This window comes from Neolamprologus brichardi, chromosome 19, assembly GCF_056152115.1.
Source record: "Neolamprologus brichardi isolate AB-2024 chromosome 19, ASM5615211v1, whole genome shotgun sequence".
Taxonomy (NCBI): Eukaryota; Metazoa; Chordata; class Actinopteri; order Cichliformes; family Cichlidae; genus Neolamprologus; species Neolamprologus brichardi.
In genome coordinates, this window is record NC_142122.1 from 11,420,001 (window position 1) to 11,436,758 (window position 16,758).

Below are 16,758 nucleotides of genomic sequence, written 5' to 3' on the forward strand. Positions count from 1 at the left end.
AGTATACAAGTGGCTGCAAGTGATTGCTGGAGATTGCTCTTGTGCAACTGCAGCAATCTGCTAGCGACCGGAGAAATCACACAGAGGTTTTTGGTGCAGCACCTTTTTGCAGCCAGTGTAGGTCAGCAACCACTTGGACCAGATTGAGGAACATTTGTTGTTGTTTTGCCAGATGATTGGTAACTGGTCTCTGGGCCTGTGTAACTTGACCCTAAAATTTAGATGGATTGCAGCATTATTGACTGTGAATCACCTTTTTCTTAAGTAGGAAATTTAGATCAAGTGTAGGAAAGGTGGACTTATTCACATCACAAATGCAGTTTACGTTGTTTGCATTGATTAATAAGATAATTTTCAAATACTGAAAAGCGAATCTTGATTGCATCATAATGTTAAGACCTACAGTATAACAAATATTTGCAAATTTCTTCTGATTATTCCCATTTCCATGTTGCAATTTTTTATTTGCATGCATTGCATGAACTCATTTATACTGTTATAATGTGTATTCATGCTTTTTGATGCAAATACTGCAATTTCCTTGATGTCACATTGCCTGCTATACGTGAAGCTGTGTTGGCGAGAAAGACAGACACAAAGTAATCCACTCATATGCAGGGTACACGCTGAGCAGTAAATGTCAACAGAAAGCTGCTTCTAGATATAAACCTGCCTTTGCTCATCAGTAAGCTCGAGGCAAACCTACCTAATCATTAGCGTATTATTACTTGACATTTCTGAAATCACAAGAAGAGCAAACTGACATCTGCTCGAATAAAAATGCTCTGATGAGCAGTTTGTTTAGTGAGAATTCAAGCTTGATTAAGTTTTCTAACTTAACAGTGTGTGGCGAGGTTACACAGTGTGCTTGAGTTTATTACCCTGCCAAATCGTATTTGCTTCAGGCTAGAGAGGTATGACTAATTAGCTGGTAAATAATCTCAGTTCAGACTGTAGCAGTTTGGGGACAGGGATGAGTGCTGTTGGTGTCAACACACTGGACCAGGATTTATCCCCAAAAAAACCCCCAAAAACCAAGCTGGGCAAACTGGACCTGAATCAATACCATCATTGGAGATTCTGAGCTGTATCCTACATTTCTCTTGCAGAGGAGTTTGGACCAGAGAGCAGCTTTCATCTTGCACTTACATAACCACTTAAAATCCCATGGACTTTAAGCCCCGTCTGCTTTTCTATGTTTCACATGTCAAATATTGGCTCATACTTTTCTCCTCTATGACTTCCTCCTGTGTCTTTCTTAATTTTTTTTCTTCTTTCTTTTTCTCTCACTTCTTCCTTAACTGTGTTTCTTACATCCTTCAGGGGAAAGTGCTGTGTGACGCTGCTGAACGAGACAGAAGCCCTGAAGTCCTACCTGGACAGAGAGGTACGTGGTCATGATGGGGTCTCAACTGTAATTAGGTTTTAGATTTCTGTCTGTCTGTGTGTGTGTGTGTGTGTGTGTGTGTGTGTGTGTGTGTGTGTGTGTGTGTGTGAGAAAAGAAGAGAGTAAGAATCTTATGAGTTTAAAGATTCTTGTTTCCAGATGAATTATTCAACGTGTTGACCTAGAATGTTCTTTTCACGTACTGTAATGAGGAGACGAGAGACTAGGAGAGGAGGGAAATACACAAACACACACGCACGCAGACCAACTGATACACCCCACTCTTTCGCCTCTCCGCTCGCCCATCCCGCTTCCTGTTCCTTTCATTGCATCCTCACACCTTCCTGTCATCTGTATTTCCCAGGATGCCTTCTTCTACTCGCTGGTATACGACCCTCAGCAGAAGACCTTGCTGGCTGATAAGGGGGAGATCCGTGTTGGGAACAAGTACCAGGCCGACATCACCGACCTCCTGAAGGAAGGTACGTTGTGCTTAAAATTTTTGGCTGCTTTTTAAAAATGACTTTTTCGCTTAGAAGCACTGTATCCATCTTCTGCAGGGCACTTTTTACCCTGCAGTGGACTGATTTTTTTTTTTTTAGCAATATGTCTGCATTAATGGGAGAAGTTTAACAGTCTGAGCCACGACTGTCAAACTTTTTAATATTTGTGCAACTGCTCAAATTTCAGGAACATGTCATGAACTTTTATGACTTTCTGCCTTAATACACCACTTTTTTTCCTCTTTTCTGTTACGAGTAAAGTTGAGAGAACAACCAAGTTGGGTTTCCATGGCAATCACACTGTGGACTAACAATGATTATACATAATCACAGCATTTGAAATAACAGTTTATTGCATTCGTGTTGCACAATTGATGACTTTACAGTCACCCGCAGAGAAGACAACTGTTCATAACGCACCCCAAATCTGACATCAAAAATGCTGTCGTTGAGGTATACACCCACGATGAAATATAATAGGTCGTAAAGTGTAGCATACATATTTGTAAGCATTCATTTTAATAACTGGGACTGGACAGTTTTGTACAAACTGTAATGTTTTTAAATCCAACTTGTTAGTAACACAAATCCACTATTATTTCCATTTAGATGAGCAGAAGGATATTTTCCGGGCATTCTCTGCCAATAGTTTGTAAGGTAATCATTAATCAGGTAATCATTTTCAAATGTGACTGTTTTTCTGCCAGATTATGGTGTTTTGCTGGGATCCTGTGTTTTGCCAGAATTTTATTCTTAGCAGGTGGGATGCATCTGAAATTGCAATTAAAGCACCATGGGACACTAGGCTTGCTAATTAAACCCATGTTAATGAAATTCTTCTACATGTGTTAGAATCTCAGGCAGGCTGGCTCGTTGGTTGAAGGCTGGCAACTTGACAGAACCCACCTCTTCAACTCTGGGATTCATTAAAGCCCCACACAAAGCAGGAATTATTTATTATTTTAATCTAAAAGGAAAATTGCAGACAATTGAACTTGAGTTTTTTTGTGTTTGTTTGTTGTTTTTCCCCCCGATAAAGACCCATGGCAATCTTGGAGAGCATTAAAAATGGACTTGCATCCACATTTGTTTGTCTTGTGGTGCATTTAGGTGAGGATGATGGGAGGGACCTGGAGAAAATGGAGGAGAAGATCTGGGACCCCAACAGCTCACTGACAGAGAAACAGATTGATCAGTTTTTAGTAGTAGCACGGTAAGTCAGCTCAGACATGAAATGTATAACAAAAACAAATCTGATTTTTGCAATTTCTTGCAAAGTTAGTTGTAAAGTTAGTTATGCTAAGGTAAATTTACCTCACTTGTTAAAAAACTGTGTCAAGTAAACCTAATCCATCCAGTCTTAGAGCCGTGACTCCTGGCTTTTATTTGTGTGCATCTAAAAAACAATTATGACAGTTATTATAAAACACATGCATACTTTTTTTTTTCAGGGAGTGCACTGCATTTAATCAGGTGTACTTGAATCCAAAGTGAATCCAAGAGCTAGTCTAAAACTTCCTAAAGGTCACTAGAAAGGTCAAGGCAAGGTTAAAAAAAATAAAAACACGCTGAACGGGCATTATGGGGTGCCATAACGAAGTTTTTTTGAGTTTTTTGACTCATTAAATTTAAAAACGTCACCTCTTTAAATTGTTCCAATTTTCTCTTTGACATCATGTCTTTGTGCATATCTGGACCGGTTCCAGCTCAGCTGCTATTTTTACATCGCTTCCTGGAAGACCCTTTCTGACTACTTGCATGGGCACATTATTTTACCGTGGAGCTCCGACTTGCCAGAGAGCAAACATCAATTTCTCTGTCAAGCTGACCCAGCCCAACCCCCATAACTGGTGGAGAGAGCGAGGGCACATCAGCGAGGAGTGGCACCAGAAACATGCTTGTTGTTGTTGTATTTTCTGTCCTGAGGTAGTTGAGGGAGAAAATTTACAACAAATGGTCTCAACTACAGCTCCCTGAGACTTCATTCTATTCCCCTTTATGTAATTCAAGTTGAGGAGTCTCTGTTTTTACACAGCTGAGCAGATCCAGTGCACATTATGGACACACAAGTGCAAGTAATCTGAGTGGGACTTGCAGGGAACGAGAAATAGAAAATAAAATAGCCGCCACACTGAAAGCGGTGCACTGCTGCTCAGGAAGATTGAAGATTTAAATGTGGTAGAACTTTTGATTTGTTGTGAAACGCTATGATTGCACCTGGTAAAGATGCTGCAGTTATTTAATTCTCAGCGTGAGAGAAAATACATGAATTCACTAAAACTAATAAGTACTACAAACGTTTCCTAAAATCTGTGAATATCTAGTTTTCAAGCCATATTTGGTTGCTAAGCAGTTTTAGCCTGTTGAGGTCTAAATTTGCTTGAGGTGCATTATCTGTCTGACCACACTACAGAGTTGAATATTTTATTAGGAAGAACCAAAGTTTGGACTTTGCTGATATGACTTCCATGTTTGTTCTGTAAAGGGAACTATATCAATAGTTTCTCATGTGTCCCACAGGTCAGTAGGTACCTTTGCCAGAGCTTTGGATTGCAGTAGCTCTGTCCGACAGCCCAGCCTACATATGAGTGCTGCTGCAGCCTCCAGGGACATCACCTTGGTGAGATAGACATATATATGATTATATATATATATATATATATATATATGATTTGATTTAAACTGTTAACACATGACATGTGAAAGGTATTGTGGAGAAGGAGGACTGTTAATCAGAAAATCCTTGCGCGTGAGTCTGTTAGTGATTGTTGAAGCCTGTGTCTGGTTATCCTTAACAAGCATTTGGCCCCAAAACCTAGCCAGCCTAGTGTGGGTCTATTCTGCCCTAGATCCTTTCCTCATATATAAAACATGGATGAGAGCCCTAGCTACCCACATGTACAAAAACACACGCACACACACAGAAACAGCTCAGATACTCTCATGGAGGCTGTGTCTACACACTCTAAACTGGTAAACTATAATCATATAGCTGCAATGAAATGCATGATTGGTTCAACTCATGCACTGACATGGATTTGTCTTGCATTTAGTTTCATGCCATGGACACCCTCCATGCTACAGGCTACGACATGACTCGAGCCATCGCAGCACTGGTTCCTCAGGGTGGACCCGTCCTCTGCAGGGATGAAATGGAGGAGTGGAGCGCCTCGGAGGCCAACCTCTTTGAGGAGGCCCTCGAGAAATACGGCAAAGACTTTACCGACATCCAGCAGGATTTTGTAAGTGGGAAAACAGTAGGATTTGATTTTAGGAAACATGCTTTCGTTCTACGTGTTGGATGAGAAATGAAAAGCACTGTCATATTTGTGTGCAGTATATGAAACGACATAAAGACTGTAAGCTGAGAACCGGGCAGACAGACATAGAAGTGCTGTTTTCCACTTTGGGTTTCAAATGGAATAACAAAATGTATTGCAAAGTGTCCTTGGTTTATTTAAGAGCTGCAAATACAGCCACTTGAATTCATTTTATTTTACAGATTTTCTCAGCTCATCATGCTTTATAATTATCAACTTATGCAGCAATTTGCACAGAAATTAAATTGTGAATTTTATGTACAGAAAACATAATAAAGGAATATCATGGAGAGAGCTCTGGCTGTAATACGTACCCTCTATAAGTTAACTTGCCAACACCTTTACAGCTCAAACCAGTCCTATGATTCTCCCCATTTTAGACTTCGTTTAGGTGTTCAGCTGATTTTCCTTTTATGCAACTTAAGCATAACAGTAGTCTCGTAAAGAAGCACTGTGTCCAGTGCCATGGTAAGAATGAATAGTGAGCATTTATCCTCTCTTTTAAACAAACATCCAGTGAAAGCTGCCTCTTCTCTGCTAAAGCGCCTCATGTTCTTCTGTGCTGAGAAGAGTGGCGCTGCCTTTAGTGTTCTCTCACTGTGTGCATCAGTCCGCCACCTGGTGGCCATCTGCTGTCAGTGCTGCAGACTTTTGTTTCTACTTGAGGTTTTTTTCCAACAACAAGACTACACCATCAGTATGGGTGGGGCCACCACTTAAAGGCTCATATTCTTTCAAACTTCATAGAGGCAATGTAACGATTTAGCTTCAGTTTTTTTAATCATATCTTTACCTTTTTAACGAGCGAGTACTACACCAGGTTGAATGTGTGTGTGTTCCTTAAAATGTGAAAGAAATACACAGATATTTTAGCATTTATAATTATAAATGTCACGAAAGGGAGAATCATCTTATTTGAGTACCTGCAATCTTAATTTCTCAGTTAAAGTAGTTAATGATCATGTAATCAACTAAGAGTTTCAGCTTTAATTTTACATTCCCTGCCTTCAGCAAGATTTCCTCTCTTTCTATCTGTTCCCATAACATCACCTCAACTAAAACCATAATTATTTTCCTCTTCTGTCCCTGTGTAGTTGCCCTGGAAATCCCTGACGAGTATTATTGAGTATTACTACATGTGGAAGACCACAGATAGATATGTACAGCAGGTAATAACTTCCTTTATACATTTCTTAAGGAAAAAAGAAAACTAAGTGACCCATATTAATTAATTTTATATTTGCATGCGATTCACAAATCTGTTGTTGGTACTTAAAGGTTAGAAATTCACTAGGTCTAACTGCACTTCTCGTCAACAACCTCCTTTTCTGCTCCAGAAACGATTAAAAGCAGCCGAGGCAGAAAGCAAGTTGAAGCAGGTCTACATCCCCAACTAGTGAGTACTTTGATGCAGCAATTTATCAGCCTGCTTTCATTTTCCTGCATATTATCAAGTATTAAATCAGTCGATGCTGCGGAGAAGGTCACAGCAACAACTCTGGTATTTTAAAGTTCAGCACTTGTCGCTCATTATACAGTACAAACTCTTCTTTTATTATTCACGAACGCTCTCAGTACTGGATCAGTGGAACTACTGTCTCTGGTTGCAGGCTGATGAATATTATTTGTTCTCTTGGTGAATGTCTTGTCTCTGTATCTCTTCTTATATCAGTAACAAGCCAAACCCTAACCAGCTGAGTAACAATGTAAAGCCAGCTCTGGTAAATGGAGCAGCGGGTACAGTGGGTACAGCAGGTACAGTGGGCACAGTGGGCACAGCGGGTACAGCGGTCCCAGGACCTCCAGGCTCGGTGCCGACCCCAGGCTTGGGTAGAGCCTGTGAAAGCTGCTACAGTAAGTCATTCTGTTGTGTCCTGTTATTGTGCAAATGCAGTAGCTACTGTTATTTGTGTCCTGGTGTAAGAGTTCTTTCTCCTCCTTAGAGGAAATGAGATTGTCGTGATAGATATACAGTCAAAGCCTCAGATGTTTTGCAAATCCTAATCAGTTTTGATGCGACAATTAAACATCTTTCAGTCTCGGTGTGAAAATCTATTTGCTTCTTTAATTGCGCTCGATAATTAACCTGGTATGGATCTTGGGTACTGCGTCTGTATTTTTAGTATACGTGATGACAACATCCTTTTGTACTGATTTTCCTAATTTTTATTTAGCTAGCATCCAAGATCATCAGCCTATGTTGATCTCCATCTCCATCATCCTTGTCTTCAGATCGGTGTATTTTCAATCTAATACAGATAATTTAAAGATCTGCTCTGTGCTCTTTGTATGCGGCACATATTTGATATTGGATTTCCATAATAGAGAGAAGAGAAAATTGCCTTATGTGCCCTGCAGCAAAGTATCGTTTGAATTATTTTAGAGGCTGTACTTAATTTAATGATGAATGATTAAAGCTAGGGCTCACTACACCCATTTTTGTTTTTTTTGTAATCATCTCTGCTTAGCCATGTGATTTTGTGCTGTGTGTTTGTGTGTATAGCCAGCAGCTCCTACCAGTGGTACTCGTGGGGACCTCCCAACATGCAATGTCGCCTGTGCGCTTCATGCTGGACCTACTGGAAGAAATACGGAGGGCTGAAGATGCCCACGAGGTTGGATGGCGAGAGGCCCGGACCCAACCGTAACAACATGGTACAAGCTCACACACGCTTCACTAGATATAGACTTTGTTTCCTTTCCACAAATAACAGCCTTACTGTCTGCCGGAAACCTTGTAGTTCACCAAAAGTTCATCTTCCAGAGAAAAATCCAATGTCGGTTATTAGTTAAGTTAATTTAGCCTTTTTAAAATAACCCAGTCATTGTATAAAATGAAAATGACATCTGAGACGCTTGAATCAGTATGATATTATTGTTTGGGGAAAATGGTCCAAATGATGCTCTTTTAAAGCAAACATTTTGTCTTATGACAGTAGGAAAAGCAAGGGTGGAGTTAATCACAGCCCAGTTCCGTTAAGTGTCCCAGTAAGCCTCGAGAATGAATCAAAGCTGGAAAGTAGGTCTTTCCAGCTTTGAGTGCGGCCACCACAACCTGTGAAAAAGTAATATTTATTACTTCAAGAGAGAAAGTACCACAATGTCCAATTTGGGGTCTACAGATGCCAAACACACCTTACATCTATGCATTTCTCTTCTTGTGGTCCTTTTTAATAAAGAGCAGTGTATCCTATTTTATTTTAAATATTTTTTATTACAATCCTGTTGAGTTTTCAGTAAAATCCCTACAGTACATAACATTCAGCATGCCCAGTCATTTAAATGTGTTGTGCATTTTAAATCTTTACCCTTTGAAAGCCTACTAGGAGTAATCCCTTGAAGCTCTCTTTTGAACCGAGTGACTTTCTGGCATATTTCAGGTCTGCTTATAGAACAAAATGACTGGGTTTGCATCAGAAATTAAATAAGGGTGATCTCTGTCTGTGCAGCTACCCTGGGAAAAAACAGGACCTATTCTAATGGTCATTAGACCGCAACTTTACTGACACATACTGACGTGTCAGAACTGTCTTTCACGGATACTTTATGGGGGAGTTAAAAAGGACTCTAGGCATCTGTCTTTCCCTTTGGAAGCCATTAAATCCCTATCAGACAATGATTTTAGTCCAGGTGTTTTCTTTGTCTTTAGTCCTGTGATAAATTGATCTCTCCCTAATCCATCATTTAGCATTCAACTGTAAATACACATTTCCACTAGTACAGGCTGTTCTACATTTAGGTTATAAAAGAAGTTTCTCACCCTCTAAACCTTCTCTAGAGCCCCCATGGCCTGCCCCTTCGCCACAGCGGCAGCCCCAAGTTTGCTGTAAAGACCCGGCAGGCTTTTTACCTGCAGACCACCAGCCTAACACGGATGGCACGTCGCACCTGCCAGGACATCATCAGACCTCGATATATGGCCAGGCACCCCTACCTCCCAGTCAACACAGCAGCCATCAAAGCAGAATGTAAGGATCAGATTCCCTCATGCATAACTATGACATGTTATAACATTTGGGCACTCTGTACACGTCCTCATATTTCTAACGACAGTGTTGTTTCACTGAATGTGTGCAGGTGCTCTGCGATTACCAGACAGGCCAAAAAAGCCTTTGCCACTGAAACCTGTGGAACGTAAACCTCTGGAGTCTGTTGTTCGGTATTTAGGTGAGATCAATTCGCCACTACATGTTCATTTTTCAGTTTCTACTTTTTCAGGTCACTTTTAACTGGGTGTGATACCTTGAGCTAGGTATTATGAGAAAATGAATTTATTTCCTCTGTCATTTTCTTCATGTGTCTCTGATCATGTTTCAGAAGCACATCCCCGTCCATCCAAGCCCAATCCACCGACTCGCGGAGGGTCAATCTCTACAGGCAGTCTGACACCTATAAAGTCCTCTCCCATCCTCAACAACGGCTCTCCCACCATCCTGGGCAAGCGTACCTATGAGCAGCACAATGGACTGGATGGTGAGCCAGACAGACTAGAAACTCTGAAGCACATATACAATCTGCATGTGTTTGCCTCGTCAGCGTCAAAGAATTTCATCTTCACCGAACTATTTGTCACAACCACCATAGAAGATTATTTCCATCTGCAGTGGTATATATTTGGCAGCATGTCTTTGTTCTTGCACCTCTCCACCCTTCCTCACAGATATGTGGAAAACCAAAAGCAGGGAGAGCAGCAGCAGCATCAAGGCTTTCGTATAGAACAGAGCAGGCTGGGATGGGGGTGGGTTGCAATGTGGCTTGCAGATGTGCAGCATCTGTGGGCAGGCAGAAATATATCAGCCTTTAAGTCTGTAAGCTTGAATTCAGTACATGCCCAAGTTATGCTTGATATGTTGAACATTGTTTTGTTTTTTGGTTGTTAAAGACTTGTACCAACAATTTGCATTTTAATCAAAATCCCCTTTGTGACTCAAAATGAAAATGTCCTTTAAAAAACATTTAAAGGGTTTTGAAAGGCTTACAGGCAACTTGAATTTGTCTTGGTGTAGTTTGCTTGTCTCATTTGATCAAATTTGGACCATTAAAGAGGCAGTTCTCATGTTTTGAAGTTGAATTAAATAATACTTAATATATTCGCCTTTTTCATTTTAAAAATTCCTTTTTTAAATTATTGCAATTATGTCACATTTAGATTTATTATCTCACTATTGTGAAACATTTAACCCAGGTTATTTAAGCAGAATATAAATCTACACCTGCGACCTCTGCAGCTACAGCACATAGTTACGATCCACTGCCGAAGGGTTACCAGTTTGAGTGGGGCTCTTATGTTGTTATGTTATTTATTTATTTTTTGTGGGGTTATGTCCCACTTTCTTTCTCCCCTGTGAAATGGAAGATGGGTAGAGACAGACTGGGAAATGAAGAGAGGGAGAGAATGCCAGGGAAAGATGGAGAGAGGAGAGAGCAAGAGGGAGATTGCAACAGGATCCGATCGGCCTTGCTTCTTTAGCTGGAGGCTACGGTCTATGTTGTCATGGTAACGGGAGAAAGGAGGATCAGGAGGGTTCGGTAAGTGTATCCTGAGGGAGAGTATCTCCACTGCTCTATGAGCCCACCTCAGGCCCAGGCTGGGATAACACACCAGGAGGAGATCTGAGTTGGAAATCGTCCAGGTTCGAGGATTAGGGATTAGTTTTCATTTGTTTCACATCCAACTAGCTGACTCAATCATATCAGAGGACAGAAAGGGTTTCTGTTGCATGTTTATTTTCATTACTTTTAAATGTCGTTATTTATTTGTCTTATTAAATGACTGTGTTTTGTGGCAGGGTGAAAGGGATCATTTCTGGTCAGAACGCACAGGAAATTGTGACCCAAGTCTGCTGCTCAAATTGAGCTTATGGAGCGTCGTAATGAGTTTCAGCTCGTTGTTCAGCTGTTTCGCCTGCAGGTTTACTGTTTTGGTTTACTGTCACGCTCTCACAGCATCTTTTTGGCTGCGAGCAGGCACAGTGAGGAGCTGATGAAAGTAGCAAGGCGTTAACAACCTAAGGGCTGTATTTCCCTTAGGAGCTGGTAGAGACCACAAAGGGGACCAAAAGAGGCTTAAATCTTGACTTTTGTATTTGTTGTCTGTCTAAATGGCAAGTTTGTGTTTGCTGCCCCCAAGTGGTAAAAGAAACTTCTGTCATCTAACTTTGCTACTTTTAAAATTTGCTACGTTTTGTCTTGTTTGCTTAACCCAGACAACACTATACATATGGAACAGCCAATTAAATTCTTTAGTATGTTTCTATATGTATGAAGTTGGAGATATGCTGCATCATTGGGAATAGAAGCTTCTACTGTGAGTAAAAAGCTGGTGAAAGGGATGAGTAAAGACTCCTTCTAGCATCAAGAATTGCGATGATTTGCTGAAATCGTCTGAGGAGTAGAAAAGTAGAAAGAAAGAATAATACTGAGAGACCACAAAACAGCATAAACAATATTATGTAATAGTAGCATGTAAATACTGAGCAGAGGCGCTCAGACCTCAATGCAGAAATATAACTTCTTACAAAACTTTGTGTCTGAATGACAGTCTGCCATGAAATCTCACTAACAAGTATTTGCAAAATAGCCTTCGTTGCTTCTCTAGCAAGCAGGAGTGCATTTAGAGTTTTTAATTTCAATTTTGAACATCAATTAACTTGAATATTACATCATTTTATTGCTACTTTGTGTTGTGCTGCCAACTAAATGTGAATGTTAATGGTGCTGGCCTGATGGGCTTTGATTGAAGCGTATAAAAAGTAGTGAAGTGGAAGATGTGGAGGCACACGTTGTTTTCTAAAGCGCAGCAAAAATAAGGTTTGGTGTTGAGTTTTTCCTCTGTGCTGAAGTACTTTAGGAAGCCAGCAGAGGGCAGAAGAAAGCAATAATTTTGTGCAGCCCCTTACTAATAAGGGAGCATCTGAAAATACTTGTGTTTGCCTGTAGACTAAAAAACTAGAGCTGTTTTCTCCTGTGACATCTCTCATGGTCTTTTTCTTTCTTTTTTTTTTAGGTGCCAAATCCAAAGTATTGGCTCCACAGTGGGACATTATGGCCAAACGAGTGAGTGAAGCAGTGCGGCCCTCATCGTCCCTCCAGGACGAGGTACATGAACTGGACTGAGCGCTCTGCGGGACAACCTTCACTGCGAACTTCAGTGAGGTGAGAAATCCCCACTTACCCTTGAGGATGCTTATTTTTAATTGGCTTTGTGTTAATAGTTTTGCTGTTCTGTCTAACAATGTTGTTTCACCAAAAACGAGGAAAGGAAAAACATACGCCTATCCAGCTACCCCTATAACCTGAGACACTACAAAAGTAAAATACAAATCAAAAATCAAAGCAAAGAAAGCATCTAAGGTGCTTGTATCTATTAAAACTAGGTTATAAACCTACAGATACATTACTTTGAAGAATAGTGGTGAATTTCTCACTGAGGGAGGAAATCTTTGTTAATGATTGTGTTGCATCACTTCAATGTTTGGTGAATTTAAATCCTAAACAAAAGGCAACAGTAGAAGTCACAGCTGTGTTTTAATAATGAAAGTAAGTGCATTTCCACAAACACAGTGTGAAGAGAGAGGCATTGAGACTAAGTGGCTGTGTAGCCTTAAACTTGGGCTAATAAGGGTTCAATTTGTTAGGTAACAGAGATTAGACTATGGAGCAATGGAGGAAGGTCATGTGGTATGTAATGAGTGCACCAGGGTAAGAAGAGAGGCGAATGCACCCATCATGCTTGGTGCCTACCCTACAAACCTGTGAAAGCAGTGCTATGATCAGGGGTTGCACCATGTGGTCAGGTAAATATCAACTGACTACCATATACTGAGGGACCAGATTTTTCCCAGCAGTGGATTTTTTTTTTCTTTCAGGGACATTGGTAGATACCAATGTTAGGATTCATCAGACTCAAATTATGATTAGTGGTTCAGGGAATAGGACTAGCCACAACTAAATCCGGACCTTAAGGCCTTTGAGAATGTTTTGGATGTGCTGGAGAAGACCTCATACAGTGGTCTGACTCTCCCATCTTCAAAACAATCGGTGGGGGTGGGGGGGGGTTAATGCAATTCCAGATGGAAATAAATGTTCTGACCTGTGTTATCTTATTTAAAAAAAAAAAAAACCCCAAAAACAATTAACTCCAATCAGAACTAATTACGTTCAGTCAATCAGAATTGACCTTGCATAGGAAGGTTGTCACGTCTGCCCCCGATAAACAGGGTCAGAGGGAGAGAAGAGTTGAAATGTGGACTCATTTTGCATTTGATGTCAATGAAAATAAGGTGCTTTGTAAACTGTTACACTTTATATTTTGGTCAACTAAATAAACTTTAGATTCAGTCAACTATAATCTAAAGCTAAAAGAGTATAGATGCCTAAATGATGAATAAAACCTAATTAAGCTTTGTTGTCAAAATTAACACTGGTTTTGATGTTGCATTAGATCAAAAACAATTTGTGCTTTCATTAAAGGTAAAGAGCAGTTAAACTAAATACTCAGTATTATTTTTAAAGCCAAGAAGAGTTTAAGGGGTATGAAAACTTTAACGTTTTAAATAGAGGTAAAACATTATGGTTTTTGCCCAGTTTTGAGAGTTTTTGCTGTCAGCTGTCATTAACTGTGTGTAAAACCTTTCCCTCGTGTGTTTCTTCCACAGCAGCGGGGGATATGAATTGGATGAGGCTTTTCCCACTATAACCATAGCCGAGGGCAGCTGAAAGGAGACGACAGCATTGGCTACTTTTCTTCAATCAGTATGAGTCTATCAGACTTCTGAAGACTAATCGATCAGTTTGGCTGTGGTCAATCAGAAAATGAGCCTGACTGTACAGGACTGTGTTTATTACTTACATTTCTCGTTATTACTGTCTTTGTAATTATTGTTATTGTTATTTTAATGTTTTTCTTTTTTCTTTTTTTTACCAGTTATAACTCAGCTTATTTGTTTGTCGATCAAACGTTGAAACTTGAAGTTTCAAGAAAAATGCTTGCAAAAAACCCTGTGGAAAAGGGTGGAAGGAACGTAACAAAAGCCACTTGCATCTTCTGTGTTTTTCTTTTTCTCAAGTTTAAAAAAAAAAGAAAAAAAGAGAGAGACGCACTTTGATTTCAGTGACACGAGTTCAAAATGTCTTTTGTTTTTCTGAATTTGAATGCTTTCTAGGAAATTTTCTGTTGTGTGAGTCGGCCCTGCTCTTCGCCCAGAGAGGTTTAACTTATTGAGAAAGACTTGGTGTTTTTTCTACCTTTTTCATAAGTAATGCATCTATGCTTCTAAAATGTAATTAAAAAAGGAAAAAAAGAGGTAATTGATTTTTTTCCCCCTCTTCCTTTGGTGTCTGTGCACGGAGGTGAAAGTTGCACTGAATGTTCTGTTTTCAAGCTGGTGTTTACCTGTCTTTCTTACTCCTGCAGGTATGCAAACAGGGTATATGCAAAAAATAACGGAGATTTTTTCATTCCTAATTGCTTTATATGTTATATGATTAGTATTAGAAAAGATTTCATGCACAACCAGAAACATGTTTTGTAAGCAAACATCTGAAAACTAAAAAAAACAACAAAAAAAAAGCAGGAGTGTGCTCTGCTTTCATGTCCTGTCCTTTGTGTGTTTATTGTATGTTTGCTAGCAGCTCTGCAGATTACATCTCTTCTCCTGCAAACATTTTTCACTTTGGGGTAACATCCTAGGCTCCGTAGACGCCTGACAACCTGTGCTGGCTTTTTAGCCCTATATCAGAACATATCTGAGCCTTAAAGTCTCTAATCAAGTGGCTGGTAAAGCTGGTGGTTTTGCTGACCAATTTAGTGAATTTGCATCATTGTCTTTAGGTGATGGTGGACTGAACTCACTTTTCAGTAATGATGCTAACAATGAAACGCTTTAGAAAGTTGGACACGGCACATGTACAGTTTACAGTACTTGTAGTGCAGCAGATAACTGAAACAGTCTTTCAAAAGTGGATACAAGCAGCAGAATTTGCAGGTTTGTCCACTTGGAGAAGTGTGAAAAATCCTATTAGCTACTTGAGTTGTCAAAACTTCTGCATTTTCCATCTTGACCGTCATTTCAACCTTAGAAACAACTACAGAATTTCAACCATTGGATACATTTAAGAAATGTTACTCTTGATTTTTACATTTTTGACTTCAAGTAAATCAAAATTTTTAACTTAAAACCCTTTTACACCACTGAAAGCACACTTTTAATATTCATGCCATTATATTGCTGTGTAGTACATTTGAATTTTACATATTTTATCCACACCCTTGACTCATCTCTCCTGTGCTGGCACGGCATGCTATCACCCTCTTTTTTTTTTTTCTTCTTAAACAGTCACTCCAAAAACAACTTTAGAACCACCAGTTTACCTGACAAGTAATACATAGATGCAGAAGGGTTTGAATTGCAGACCTTCAAGGAGACAATCTGCTCTAAATATAAATAAAAGAAATAAACGAGATTTGGGGGTTCAGGGGTGAATCCGTTCAGGAAATGCAACTGAGACAAATCGTATTTATACTATTGCACACCACACCCTGTTTGAAAATGTAAAAAACTAAAAAGAAAAAAATATAAAAAAAATATATAAAAAATCACAAAATGACTTTTAAAGTTGACTTCTACGAAGTTGAATGTGTATCATTTGACACAAAGATCGTTCAAAAAGGGAAGTGTAGTTTACATAATCTTAAAAAAGAGGAACTTTTTGCCTTTGTTGACATTCATCTTGAATTTTCAGTTAGCTAATAGAAAGTTGGCTTCATCAAAAAAGCAATAAAAGAGTATGTGTACAAATTTTGCAACTTGTATTCACCTGGAAATGTAGATTTATCTGCTGCACTATTCCAGTCTAATTGGTAAAAAAAAATGTAAATTATAGGACTAATAAGGGGAAACAAGACTGTCTACTTTCTGTAGTAAAATAAGTCATTAAGTGAAATACAGGGTATTAGCAGAAACAGGGTTTGGTACACCTGGCTGTTTTATCAGATTTTTGAGCATTCACAGGTGAAAACAAAAAAAAAAATTGGCATTTTGGGTAAACATTTGAAAGCCATCGCCATGTAGGGTTGATGGCTGATCTAAGTGTAAGAATATGACACATCTCCTTTTTACTGACATCCAGGTTCAAAGTTATGAAGACTCAGAAATGTCAATTAATAATAAAAAGCACAATACCCCTAAATACTTTGAACTGTTCTTAGTGTAAATGCAAAGTTTAATGAAAACTACATATTTAACTAAAGTAGCTCCTCAGGGAGGACACACAATCAGCAGAGAAACTGAGAAGTGGTGCTGATGTATTTTTAATACTGATATGTTAAAATCCATATTGATGTTACAAACCCAAAATCAAATCCATGCAATAATCTACACAGTAAAAAAAATGAAGTATTTAAAATCTGGGAAACGAGATCACTGATTTCAAGTTGGTACGTTGTAATAAAAACTTGTTTTAGTGAGTAATAACAGGAAGAACATGTTAACAGGGAGAAATCGCTAATAAATCACAATACCGAGGTAAAGAACTTGTCGCTAAAGCA

General features: G+C 39.3%; 1 protein-coding gene across 2 annotated transcripts in view; it reads left to right on the forward strand.

The window, feature by feature from the left end:
• mta1 (metastasis associated 1) overlaps window positions 1-14,514 on the forward strand; it is a 51,128-nt gene extending 36,614 nt beyond the window's left edge. Inside the window, exons 5-18 of one of the 2 annotated variants that reach the window (XM_087832874.1) lie at window positions 1,324-1,387; window positions 1,752-1,869; window positions 3,001-3,103; window positions 4,411-4,510; window positions 4,944-5,132; window positions 6,305-6,379; window positions 6,548-6,606; window positions 6,883-7,064; window positions 7,714-7,865; window positions 8,989-9,178; window positions 9,288-9,377; window positions 9,528-9,683; window positions 12,217-12,365; window positions 13,868-14,514. In XM_087832874.1, coding sequence (XP_087689000.1) covers window positions 1,324-1,387; window positions 1,752-1,869; window positions 3,001-3,103; window positions 4,411-4,510; window positions 4,944-5,132; window positions 6,305-6,379; window positions 6,548-6,606; window positions 6,883-7,064; window positions 7,714-7,865; window positions 8,989-9,178; window positions 9,288-9,377; window positions 9,528-9,683; window positions 12,217-12,326 — 1,588 coding nt within the window. In that variant the 3' untranslated portion in view covers window positions 12,327-12,365; window positions 13,868-14,514. The remainder of the gene's footprint in view (window positions 1-1,323; window positions 1,388-1,751; window positions 1,870-3,000; window positions 3,104-4,410; window positions 4,511-4,943; window positions 5,133-6,304; window positions 6,380-6,547; window positions 6,607-6,882; window positions 7,065-7,713; window positions 7,866-8,988; window positions 9,179-9,287; window positions 9,378-9,527; window positions 9,684-12,216; window positions 12,366-13,867) is intronic. The other variant, XM_087832875.1, reaches the window with a different exon arrangement.
• The last annotated feature ends 2,244 nt before the right edge of the window (window positions 14,515-16,758 follow it).